The sequence below is a fragment of the Salmo salar genome, chromosome 27, assembly GCF_965601325.2.
Source record: "Salmo salar chromosome 27, fSalSal1, whole genome shotgun sequence".
Lineage (NCBI taxonomy): Eukaryota > Metazoa > Chordata > Actinopteri > Salmoniformes > Salmonidae > Salmo > Salmo salar.
Window position 1 is genome coordinate 13,721,530 of NC_138317.1, and position 12,370 is coordinate 13,733,899.

General features: G+C 42.8%; 1 protein-coding gene across 3 annotated transcripts; it reads left to right on the forward strand.

Moving 5' to 3' along the window:
* Positions 1–2,048: 2,048 nt before the first annotated feature.
* LOC106588333 (uncharacterized) lies at positions 2,049–11,953 on the forward strand. Of its 3 annotated transcripts, none has more exons than XM_014177208.3 (5): positions 2,049–2,223; positions 7,314–7,397; positions 7,571–7,713; positions 10,185–10,263; positions 11,007–11,953. In XM_014177208.3, the coding sequence occupies exons 1-4, from the start codon at positions 2,148–2,150 to the stop codon at positions 10,257–10,259; spliced, it is 378 nt and encodes a 125-aa protein (XP_014032683.1). In that variant the 5' UTR covers positions 2,049–2,147; the 3' UTR covers positions 10,260–10,263; positions 11,007–11,953. The 3 variants fall into 3 exon arrangements, with proteins under 3 accessions (XP_014032683.1, XP_014032684.1, XP_014032682.1); XM_014177207.3 differs by having other exon boundaries at positions 2,051–2,223; positions 10,185–10,301; XM_014177209.3 differs by lacking the exon at positions 10,185–10,263.
* The last annotated feature ends 417 nt before the right edge of the window (positions 11,954–12,370 follow it).

A 12,370-nucleotide genomic window follows, 5' to 3' on the forward strand; every position in this document is an offset into this window, starting at 1 on the left:
GGTCCTCTCATCTGCCTTTCATATTTGTACTTCATTAGTAAATAGTGCTGCAAACTGGGCTAGGTTACACTTGCTCAAAAGGAGCACACTCTTGCAGGATGCTGACCAGCCATATGGATTAAATGAGATTCTTTGGAATATGTGTGTCAGCCTGCAAAGCCGACACAGTGACAACCACAAAACCAGTCCCAGGACATGGCCTTGAACCAAGTTTTGTCCACTTCATTGAACACTGCCTTACAGCCAGCCTGGGGCATGTTGGGCATCCCTGCCAATCCCCCTGTCCATGACTATTTTCAAAACCCTTTCCCCCACTCCTGTCCCGTATCTCTCCGTCAGGGTGTCAGCAGTGTGAATTGTGTACATGCCCATCCCCGCCACGTTGTTAATGCTGAGGTCAGGGATGTCACTCTTACTCTTGGGGCTGGTTTCCCAAACATCCCCCGGTCACCCTGCAGTCCTGAAACTGGAGACTTGGAGAAGGGGTGCATTTGTGCGTATTCTGTTCATACCATCTGCCCCCGGCAGTGGACCATTCACATCCCTTGACCAGCTGTTCTCTGTGCAAAAAAATAACAAATAGGACAGTTCTGTAAAGGTTTTTCCAGGCTGCTGCACTCGCCCTTGCCAACTCTGCAGGGAAACAGACGAGACCCTTGGGGTTTGGGCATTTGTTCACTTGGAGAAATAAACAGGCCTCAAGGAGAGAGGGAGCAAGAAAAGAGTTTAAGACCGAACCAAACTCTGACCCCGAGATGTTCTTTGGAACTAAACCCCTGTCGGAGTCGAAGCTGATCTCGTGAGGAAACTTGGCTCCGGGTAGGTGTACTCTAGGTCATTGCCCATACACTCCCCTATGCACAACAGTGTCCTTGCTCTCATACCCATGCAAATGAAGAGATTTTATCCCTTGCAGTTTGTGGGGTCTCTTAGTTTATTGGGATGTGATGCAAGCGGATGGGTTGGACTCGGACACCAGCCAGACCCTGACACTCACGGCGCTGAGAAACAAGAGCTGCTTGTAGGAGGCGAATGCGATGGCTCACGTATTCACTACCGTAGCCAGTCACCTACATGGTCCCACGGTCCTGTTCACAGCCAGAGGTGCTTACAGAAACAACAGAAACCAGGCCAACTCTCACTGAGTCATAGAGCTGACAGCCAAGACACAATCATCAGGAGAGCTGAGAGAGCCATGGGATGGAGGGGGCAGGATTTAGGCATACCACCCCTCCTACGCCTATCCAACCCCCTTCTCTTCCTCATGGGGCACACTTAAATATACCTTACTCCGCGACCCCCCTGCTGACTGGAGAGGATGGGGGGCAGTCGAAACCCCCACCTCTCCTATGTAAAACTCAAAAACATCTGGCATTTGGTAAAGAGCATTTCCTCTACTACAGATACAATAGGGAGAGGGTAGTTGCTTGTGTCTTAACTGGCCAGTTCACAGCAAGATGTCCAAACAACAATGGCTTTTTTTATAGGCACAATTTAAACATATGTAAAATATGGATGACTGGATACTCATCGTTATACTATGTTATCTAATGATCATGTTAGAATGTATATTCATGTATTGTGTAAATTATATGAAACACCGAATATTATTCCTAAACTCTCCACTAATTGTGAAAGGCAGATCCGTTTCAGTGCCTTTTGTACTGGAGTCTGTTTAACTGAACACTTTGTTCATTTAATGGACCCACTGACTTGACAATTGACCACAACTCCATGTCCTTTATAACCTAAACTTTTATAACCCAGAATCAGGTCATCCAAATATAATCCCTAACCCCAACTACAGTTTGTAAAAAGTGGTACTGACTCAAAATCAGACTCATCTACTGTAATCCTGACCTCAACCCATCAGTGTTAAAAAGTCATGATGGATCCGGAATCATTTTACCTCACCCTAATCCAGACCACAGCCACTTTGTGTGCCACTGACAATCGTTGAGTATGTTTGGTTTACACCCCTTGGCACATTGAGGCAAAGGAGAGCTCCCCCCTACTACCGCCTCCCTCCTTTCTCTCTTCCCCCACCCCTCACTCCCTCCCCTATCCCACACACTCACACACCACGTTCATTCAGAGCCCAGTTTGGAGTCTGATCACTCACTCTCACTCTCTCTGTCTGGAGCAACATGCACAGGCTGACCCACTACCGCTTTCTCTTGGTCTGCTTGACTGGAGTGCTGCTGTTGCTACCTCTCTGCTGGGGTGAGTACTGCAATAGGCAGGGTGTTTGTTTTGTGGGTGCGTAGTACGGTTGTTTGTGCGGAGATTGAGTACCATGAAAAAACTGAATGTAAGAATTGAGAACCTGTGGCATGTGTATCTGTTTGCATTGACCTCTGATCGAGACAAGCATGTGTGTTAGTGTGTGTTAGAGTATTATTGGGTGATCTAGAACATAGCTTGAGTGAGTACTGAGGGGGGCAGGTGTAAGAGCTTTCCCACTGGTCACACACTGGTTGAATCAATGTTGTTTCCATGTTATTTCAATGAAATTACATTGAACCAATGTGGAATAGAAGTTGAATTGATGTCTTTGCCCAGTGGGTTGTGTATTTAGGGGAATTTTAAGAGACTGGGAACTTGCTGCAAGATCATTTCAACGTTTTTTTTGCCAGACTTGTACAATTGGAGTTACAGGGTAATAGCAGGATGAGGTATTGCTGACTATCAGATTTACAAATCTAGTTAATTTCCATCAAAATATTTTATCAGAAGGCTACTCAGCTAAAACGCTTAAAAGTCTGTGAAAAGTCTGAAAACACACAAGCCAGTGAATCAAGCCGAACGTAACAACGTTCGCTGAACAAGGCTCCTGTCTCAAGCACAAGAGAATCCGCCGGCGATGCAATCCCACTGCACTTCCCAGCACAGCTGTTTTGTGTAGACATGTTTGAAAAGTGAGCACGCTTTCCCAGCATCCTCCTTCACTCCCCCTCACACCAATGTCCCACCGTGGGCTGAGCTGGCTTTTAGTCAGTGAGTGGGAAGTTCGATTGTTCTCAGGATATGTCTGCAAGTCCCTGTCAAACCCTCGGCCCAAACGGATAGCAGTTGTGGTTTCAAGTGGGGATGAAAAAACATGTTGCATCTTCTGACATGACCGGATGCTACTCATCTTAATGATGATGGATGCCATGTGTTACTTGACGGTTGCCTTTTTGTTTTGAAATCTCTTTACACGGTGCACATAGTGTTTTGATTGTTTTTTCCCCCATTTCATTATGGTTGGAGGCTTAACATGGCACGGGGTTTTCATGAGGCTCGGCAACTTCCTCTTGTGGGGGTGTGACAGATTGCACCGACAGGGATTTTTTTTCTTTTTTATTAATCATAAAAGATTAGAGCGAATGAGGGGAAAATGTAATGTGTCACGCTAACCCTGTTTTGCCGGTCTCAAATGTTGTTGGTGAGAATCTTTTCCCAGTGCTTTGCAATGTTCAGGCTGTTTTCAGGCTCCTTAGAATAAATGTTCCTTGACATTGGCCACCTGCCAGATTTAGGAAATTTGATCATCTTGCAAACCTTGGTGGGAATGACACATAGGGGATGAAATGAAGGCCTAAAAGCCTAACAAAGCTGTACGGGGTGTTAAAGTCCTACACCAGGCTCCTTTTCACTGCAATTAACACTCTACTCTTACCACCTGGGGGAGGCCCGTCAGGAAGTCCAGGATCCAGTTGCAGAGGGAGGTGTTTAGTCCCAGAATCCTTAGCTTAGTGATGAGCTTTGAGGGCACTATGGTGTTGAACGCTGAGCTGTAGTCGATGAACAGCATTCTCACACAGGTGTTCCTTTTGTCCAGGTGAGAAAGGGCAGTGTGGATTGCGATTGAGATTGCTGAGATTGTTTAGCTGAAGTGTGACTGGCCCATCCGTGGATGTACGGAGAAAATGCCCTACTTTTTTTCTTAATTTTTTATTGGCCCCCAGTGTGTCATGCGAGGCAACATTTTGAGTGACTTCATTAGTTCCCTGTTAGAGGGAGACATGGAAGGACTACTCCTTTAATAATAGGGTGTGTGAAAACAGTCCTTCCAGACCTTACTGTCTGTTTGCTAATATCTTTTCCCCTACGGGCTTAGCATGTGATGTGGTGGGTATTCTGAACTTGTATCTAGTTTGGTATCAGAGCCCACTAGGTGAATCAGCTGAACCTGCAGCATGCAAAGCAGCAGGAGTGAGATTCCCTTCCCACAGTTCTTTCCCTGTACAACACCTACAGTGACCACAATGGGACCTCGTCTTCCTAAACTGGAGGGCATGGTTAAAACAAGCAGCCTGTCTTCTCAGAAGAAGCACAGATCCACTTATACTCTCTATTTAAAGGGTTGTGTCACTCACGGTTGTGTATGGGAGGGTTTTTCAACACTTGTTCATTGACTTTCATAGAGGTAGCATAAATCTCGGTCCTGAGAGGAGACTGTGACTCACAAGCATTGTGGAGGGATTGAATATAGAGGACAGGAGGCCACACACTGCCTCATTAATGATGCATGTGAGCTTCAACGTAGTTAGCCTTGACCCGAGATTCAACGGTTTTCTTAAGTGGTCCACACAATGCCAATGATACTAGTGCATTCGTGTTTAGTTCCGCGTAGCACTCCACTGCCAGTGGCGTCGTGGCGTGTTTAAAGAGAATGGGATTGTATATCTGAAGTCACGATGGCAGCCTGCCACAAGCTAAGGAGTATGGTTCATCTCTGGGTTCAACTTTTTTTTTGAAGTTTCAAAAAGAGAAGCTAGAATCAAAGCCCATCTGATACTATTTCTTTGGTAATAACATTTCCCACATGTATCTTATCGTTTTACACTGACCCTCCCCATCAGTCATTGTAATGTAGGCTATCTCTTTTAGTTCAAGGCAGTCGTTATGACTTCACCAGAAACAGATGATCAGGAAGCGGGACTGGTGCATGATTTATTGGGGTCGGCTCAAGCAGACAAACTGAAGCAGGAGGATGTTTGGGGCAGTGGTTGCATGTGGGAAACTGGAATGAGGAGGTAAATTAGCATCAAAAAATGATAAACTAGTCCACCCAGATGATCACGATAAGTCTTACTGACATTGAGAGCAATTGAACACAGATGGAAAAAGGTTTAAGTAAACTTAATAGCAGGGAGTCATAGTTGAAATAACAGAGGCAGACAGATACAGTATATATTGTGTCCTTGGGAAATGCACTCGACTCACAGTGAAACTAATACAGCTGTATAAATGAATCACGTGCAACTGGTGGATCCCTATTTAGATAGACATTTTTGGGGACAAGGAAGTGGGGGTCAGTTCAGTTCCCATCGTCTGTTCTTCAGAACCTCTGAACCACAGAGGAGGGTCCAGAGCTTCTGTGAGTTGTGAGTTCTAATAGTCCCAGAACCACCAGAGCGTTGGCGGGCAGGGTGACCCCTGTCCTGAGGTCTCCCATATCTCTCATGCGGGACAACCAGGAGTTTTTTTTTTTTTTTAGAAGCAGCAAATCATGTCTTCTTTTCCTGGACTCTAGCCCTGGTTCGCATGGCCTAAGTGATGTGTGACTTTCCTAACCGTTTGATGACGAGATGTCCCCTGGCTGCCATCGTCTTTCCCTGATGTCCAGGTGACTGGATGGAAGTCCTGCAGCTTGAATGATGTTATAGGGAGGGTTTACTGATTCTCTTGAGTGTCTTCACAGACTTGAATGCTTGAGGAAGTTAGGGGGTCACAGTAACTTTGAGGTGGACAGATCGCTGGTGAAAAATGTTGGTGCAGTAAAGAAAAGTGCACACTGCACTTTCAAAGTGTCACTTATATAATTCCAATGTTTCGGCCTAACAATCTTCGTCAGACCCACAAAGGTAAACTAATCAAACAAAATACTCTCAACTGAGCGAGACCGATTTGTAACTGTTTCAACACAACATTTGGGGATGCAGTGAAATGAATGACAGACGGATATTCTAACAAAACAATTATGTCAATACTTATATTGGGGTAGTACATTATTTCCTTGAGTGACATCAGCGCTGTCCAGATAAAAGCTGACTTCCTGTAACCCTTTTGCCACGTGTCCACCATCATGATTGACTGACAGAACCAGCTTTGCTGTGGCTTTTGTTGTTGCTTCTTTATTTATTTACCTGTCCCATCTTAATAACCCAAGTTTGTCTCAAATATTGCCTTACCCGTTAAGCTGTTGTAAATGAAGTTCGAGCAACAGCTGATAGAACATTTTGTGAAACCACTGCTTTTAACTGTAAAACATGCAGAGATTTTACATGTACGTACATTTTAGTAATTTAGCAGACGCTCTTATCCAGAGCGACGTACAATTAGAGAGATGGCATTCAACACCCGGTATATTTAGGACATATCGTGAGAGAGAGAAATTTCCCTCACAGAAACGTCTGTTGGCCAGGCACGATTCATGGATCCCATGCTAAGCTCCCCCCTCACACCCCTGCTTGTGTGACAAAACTAAGCATGATTTCCCTTGAGTCAGATTCTGTTTTTGAGTCGATCAGCTTTGTTTAGCACTGGATTCTACATGCATGAATCGTCGTAAATTATTAAGACTGTCATTAACGTTCAACAGCCTCTGCTGAATCTTTACTGACCAAATGGCATTAGATTATTCAGAATATAAAGGTTCATCACATCATTTTAGGAGTGTTAATGGGGTGACTGTAAATACTGATTAAAAACACTTTAATAATGCTTGACGATTAAAGAGCTCAGGGAATTTAGACAGAGGGCGAGATGGATTAACCCATTTTAAAGGTTTACTGAGATTTAGGATTGGCACCATGATCTATTTCCCCCCTTTTTTTTACTGTCCATTTGGGATCATTTACTCTAAAATCACTGTTTGCGAGACATTTTCAGACCTCTGAAGTCCCAAGCTATTGGTTGTATATATACAGCTATATGCCTCAACCCTAAATGAATATAAGATAGGCCCTGTCTAATTTACTGATTTTATTTGGTGCCTATCGTTCTCATTCTTTTGGAATTGAGACGTATCTATACAACCGATAGCTTGGGACTCGCCTTAACATTAGACCACTTTTTAGGTCTGGAAATATCTGATCATCTTTGCATTTTGAGTGGACTATCCCTTTAAGCTACGCTGATGCTAGCCGTGCGCCAGTCAGCACATGGGAAATAAAACATTTTAGGTCAGCTTTCCCCCTCTCATCTTTGACCTTGATTTTGGTTAAAGCTTTTTATTTTTGTACATTTTTTTTTTAGACCCAAACACAATCTGTTCTTGACTCACTGCATTGACATAACCTTCTGTTTCTGCTCCTTCCCTATAGGCCAAAATGAATATGATGACTACGGTGACACAACGCCGACATCGGACTACGACTACAATGCCACCTTTGAATACACCTTTTTCAGTATGTTAAAACCTTTACTTTTATACATTTTGACCGATGTGTTTATCCCCGTTGGGGACAACATAATTACAACAAAAAAAAATGTAATCTGCTTCTTTGTGTTTGTGTTTAATTCTTTGAAATACAGTAAGTACTGGAAAGTTACCTCGCAAATAAAAAGTATTGTTCACTAGGTAACACTAGTACTGAGGACCTGGACAAGTTTCTAAGTGGAAGTGAAGAGGAGGATGATAAGGGAGAAGATATGGAGGAAGAGGAAGACACAACCTTCTCGACCGCTATGTCGACCACAGTCAGCAGCAGAGTCACGGCGAAGGTATCCCATCATATTGCTGCAGTCGTTTGTGTCTGATTAGACTCCCTTTTATCTCCCAAATGAAAGGTCTATCATATATAGTTGACCTTTGAGTCATATATGGTTGACCTTTGAGTCATATATGGTTGACCTTTGAGTCATATATGGTTGACCTTTGAGTCATATATAGTTGACCTTTGAGTCATATATAGTTGACCTTTGAGTCATTTATGGTTGACCTTTGAGTCATATGTCTTTTAAGATGGAGGCTTAAACCAAAATCCGCATACCTCTGCCCTGAGAACACTGATGTCACACTGACCTGTTCCATGCTTGCGGAAGTTACGAGGATGGTTACTTGTGTTTTACGTGGGTGTGTGGATTACCCAGGGGCAAACCAGCACTGGAGAGATTTGATGGGTTCATTTGGAACAGTAAAATTACTAGGAATCACAGCAATTTTTGGAGCCACTTCTCCTGCTATTTCCACTACAGTATTGTGTTTTCGTTCATTTCAAATAAACAGCATTTCTACATCCAAATCTTAACTGGCAGCAAGAACAAACTATGACAACCCACTTTTGTTGAGTTAACCTAGTCCTATTTCAAAATGAGTGGATAGCTTTACCAAAATGATAACTGTACTTGGTTATTAAACATTTTAAGTCCTTAGACAGGCATACTTTCCCTGGAAAGACAATACAACTTAATGATGACATCTGATACGTATTGCTTTGAGGGTACTTATTTTAGAAGTACAAATTCAGCACATTTCAGTGGCTTTAGTCAAGACCTCAACAGGTGGAACCTATTATCGATACGGGTCTGTCTGAAAGCCCATCCGCTTTATATCTGTAAACTCAAGTCCAGGAAACCCTTATCAACAAACACTCTGGGATTTGTCCAAAGCCTCCCAACCATGAGAAAGCAGGAGGACCTTCTGCCAAAAAGCAATATCAATCCCCAACAGTCAGTGTGTGTGTGTGTATGTGTGTGTGTGTGTGTGTGTGTGTGTGTGTGTGTGTGTGTGTGTGTGTGTGTGTGTGTGTGTGTGTGTGTGTGTGTGTGTGTGTGTGTGTGTGTGTGTGTGTGTGTGTGTGTGTGTTACTACTTTGTCACTATTTTATGTTGGTTCTCTTGTATTCCTTTACCATTCATACAAATATGAATTCCAATAATAATAGTGATAAAATACTAAACCCCCCTAGAGTTAACATTAAGAGATACCACAAACGTTAATGTGTAAGGTATTACTGCTGGTCACACACATTCACGCGCACATATAACATCAATAAGATGAGATCACTTTATTGGTCAATTGCACACGAGGTCCAACCAAAATTTGACTTCCACTTTTAACCCAACCCCTCCGAAAGGGGAGGCACCCAGTGTGGTAGTACAGCCTGTCTAAAACCTGTATATGTGATAACTGTATGTTTGTCTTTCGGAGGGGTTGGGTTAGAAGCGGATGTCAAATTTTGGTTGGACCTCGTGTGCAATTGACCAATAAAGTGATCTCATCTTATTGATGTTATATGTGCGCGTGAATGTGTGTGACCAGCTGTAATACCTTACACATAAACGTTTGTGGTATCTCGTAATGTAAACTCTAGGGGGTTTTAGTCTTGACATTTAAACAAATACTAGTATCATTGGAATTCATGTTTAGATAGAAACTCTTCCTTGTCTGTGCAAGAATAAAGAGAGTGTGGGACGGTCACCTTGCTCAAAGCTCATACAGGACCTTTCCAAGAATTGTCTTGTATATATAACACTAAATTTAAGTAACAATCCAGCGCCATATCTTTAGTGGGTGTGTGATAAATCATTTGAGCGTTGCACATTCATATAGAGTTAGCGCTGAAGATGCAGACTGCAACACACAGAATATAGACACTGAGTATACGAAACATTAAGAACACCTGCATTGGAGTCAACATTGGCCAGCATCCCTGCGGAACGCTTTCGACATGTGGTAGAGTCCATGTCCCGATGAATTGAGGCTGTTCTGAGGTCAAACGGGGGTGCAACTCAATATTAGGAAGGTGTTCCTAATGTTTGGTGTACTCAGTGTATTATATACATAGTAAAGTGTTATGTATACACATACATGCAAACACATTCACATAACTGTATAAATGTTAAAGGCAGCTGTTATTATTGCCTTCTAGCCCAACAAAAACATACCGTATTTATAAGACAGACTTGAACCATAAATCTCTCCCACATTAGATTACGTCGAACCTTTCAGCTGAACATTCAGCTGTTCATGGCATTGGTGGACATTGGTGGACATTGGTGGACATTGGTGGACACTGGTGGACATTGGTGGCAGTGGTTGCATCTTACTCAGTTCTCGTCTGGTCACCTTGCCACTCCTCAGTTTATAATTCTCTTGCACGGTTATCTTTTGTTTTATCCTTGGCAGGACTGTTTTATCTTGTTACAGTTCAGAATGACTTACGTTGGGTGTTGTGTATTGGTTTGTACAGGGCTCCAGGACCGCTCGTCCTTGTTTGCTGCTGGCCGTGGGTTTAACCGTGCACCACCTGGGCCAACTCCTATGAGATGGTCAGGACCAACGACGTTATAGGACACACACTTAGGAGGTGGGTCAGACCCACGCTAAAATACATGTACTGAATACACACTTGAACATACAGTATGCATACTCATTGGTGGGTCAAAGACACTAATGCATAATTGTGCGTACTACAGATTTAAGTGTGAAAGGTTCTAATAAGTGTGTACTATAGTTATAATAATAACATGGTAGGTAGATGTAGTGATATTTTGATAAAGTAGATGGTGCTTTCTGCACACTGAATGTGGTGAATATGTCTGATTGCTAGAGAGCTATTTGCAACCTACGTGTTGATTAGGAAGTGGACACCATTAGTAACAAGCCTCTTTCTCAACCTACGTGTTGATTAGGAAGTGGACACCATTAGTAGCATGCCTCTTTCTCAAACTACGTGTTGATTAGGAAGTGGACACCATTAGTAGCATGCCTCTTTCTCAACCTACGTGTTGATTAGGAAGTGGACACCATTAGTAGCATGCCTCTTTCTCAACCTACGTGTTGATTAGGAAGTGGACACCATTAGTAGCATGCCTCTTTCTCAACCTACGTGTTGATTAGGAAGTGGACACCATTAGTAGCATGCCTCTTTCTCAACCTACGTGTTGATTAGGAAGTGGACACCATTAGTAGCATGCCTCTTTCTCAACCTATGTGCATTACATCGTGTATAGTGTGATGAGTTCATTCTTATTTGGTGGAAAACATGACTGTTTTTCCTGGAACATTTCAGATATCCATGGATCTAAGCATGAAGGCAAGAGCGTGAAAGGACTCTCGGGGACATTTCACCTCAACACTGTGAACTCAAACCTTCTTATGTAAAGAACCCCTCAGTCTACGACTGCGCCTCCTCAGGACCTGAAGGCCAAACCGGGGACTCAAACCACAGCTCCCACTGGACATGTCACTACAACACATCACCCGTAGTATTCTATAGCAGTCAGGAGACGAACAACCACTACATAGGATAAATCACTTCACGTCCTGTTGTTTTTATGTGTTAAGACGCACGCAACACTGCTTATGTAGCAAACGCTACCACCGCACCATATTCATATGGTTTTGCATCATTCAGGGAGGTAGCTGATCTGTGAAGTTGGTACAGGCAATATGAAGCTGATAGAAAGAAATGCCCAACGACGGTTTATTAAAGGGCAGAAGGTCTTAGAAGAGAAAGGAGGCCGGTTAATGAGAGGATATTAAAGTGTTGCTCAAAAAGTAAGAAACAGATTGGAAATATCTACAATCCCATAGCAACGCTTTGCCCTTCAGGATGGTCAATAGTATTTTTCTTCTGTTTTGGAACTACTTTGATTCATGTGGCTTTGTGTTGAGAAAATGTGTCATTCTGTTAATGAAAAGCTCCCAAAAGACCGTTTTGAAAAGATTGTGAATCTCGATACCATTAGCTCGAATATATCTGATGTTCCGTTTTACACGTGTTCATTCCAAGCTTCACTACTTCCCGTGTGTGGCGCATTTACCCTGGTTTGTCTGTGTTTAGGATGTAAGAAACATCACACACAAACATGGCACAGCATCCTAATCTGAGCCAGGCTGTTTACCACACACACAGGCACTTTCCTTAGAAAATGGCACTTCTGCATCACCAGTCACCCCCCTCATAAGGGCCGGTGACCCTCTGCAGCACACTCTTATTACCATGTTGTGTTTTCTGTCATTCTTACAAGTGTTTTAGAAATGTTTATAGACAGTGAATAAATGAACTCTACAGAGGCGGTCATACCGACTACTCAAATGCACACAGGGTTAATCATGTCAACTGGTTAATGGTTTTGTCAATGTAGTGTATGCATTTATACATATTGTTTATATTTCATAATGAATATTTTTGAATACATTTGTTCTCCTTTTTAATGATTTGTTATTTGTCTGATGGACCTTTTCATATTATATAATGCATTTTTGTGTATTCAAAAGATTAAACTCTGCGAAATCCCACAAAGATGTGTTAAATTCTGACTACCTACATTGAGTAATCCATCTGGTTTCATGTATTCGTTAAGGGAAGCATTTGTGTACTTTCTCAACTGATACATTCAGCAAATTTCAGCACCAGGGTACACTTGTGCA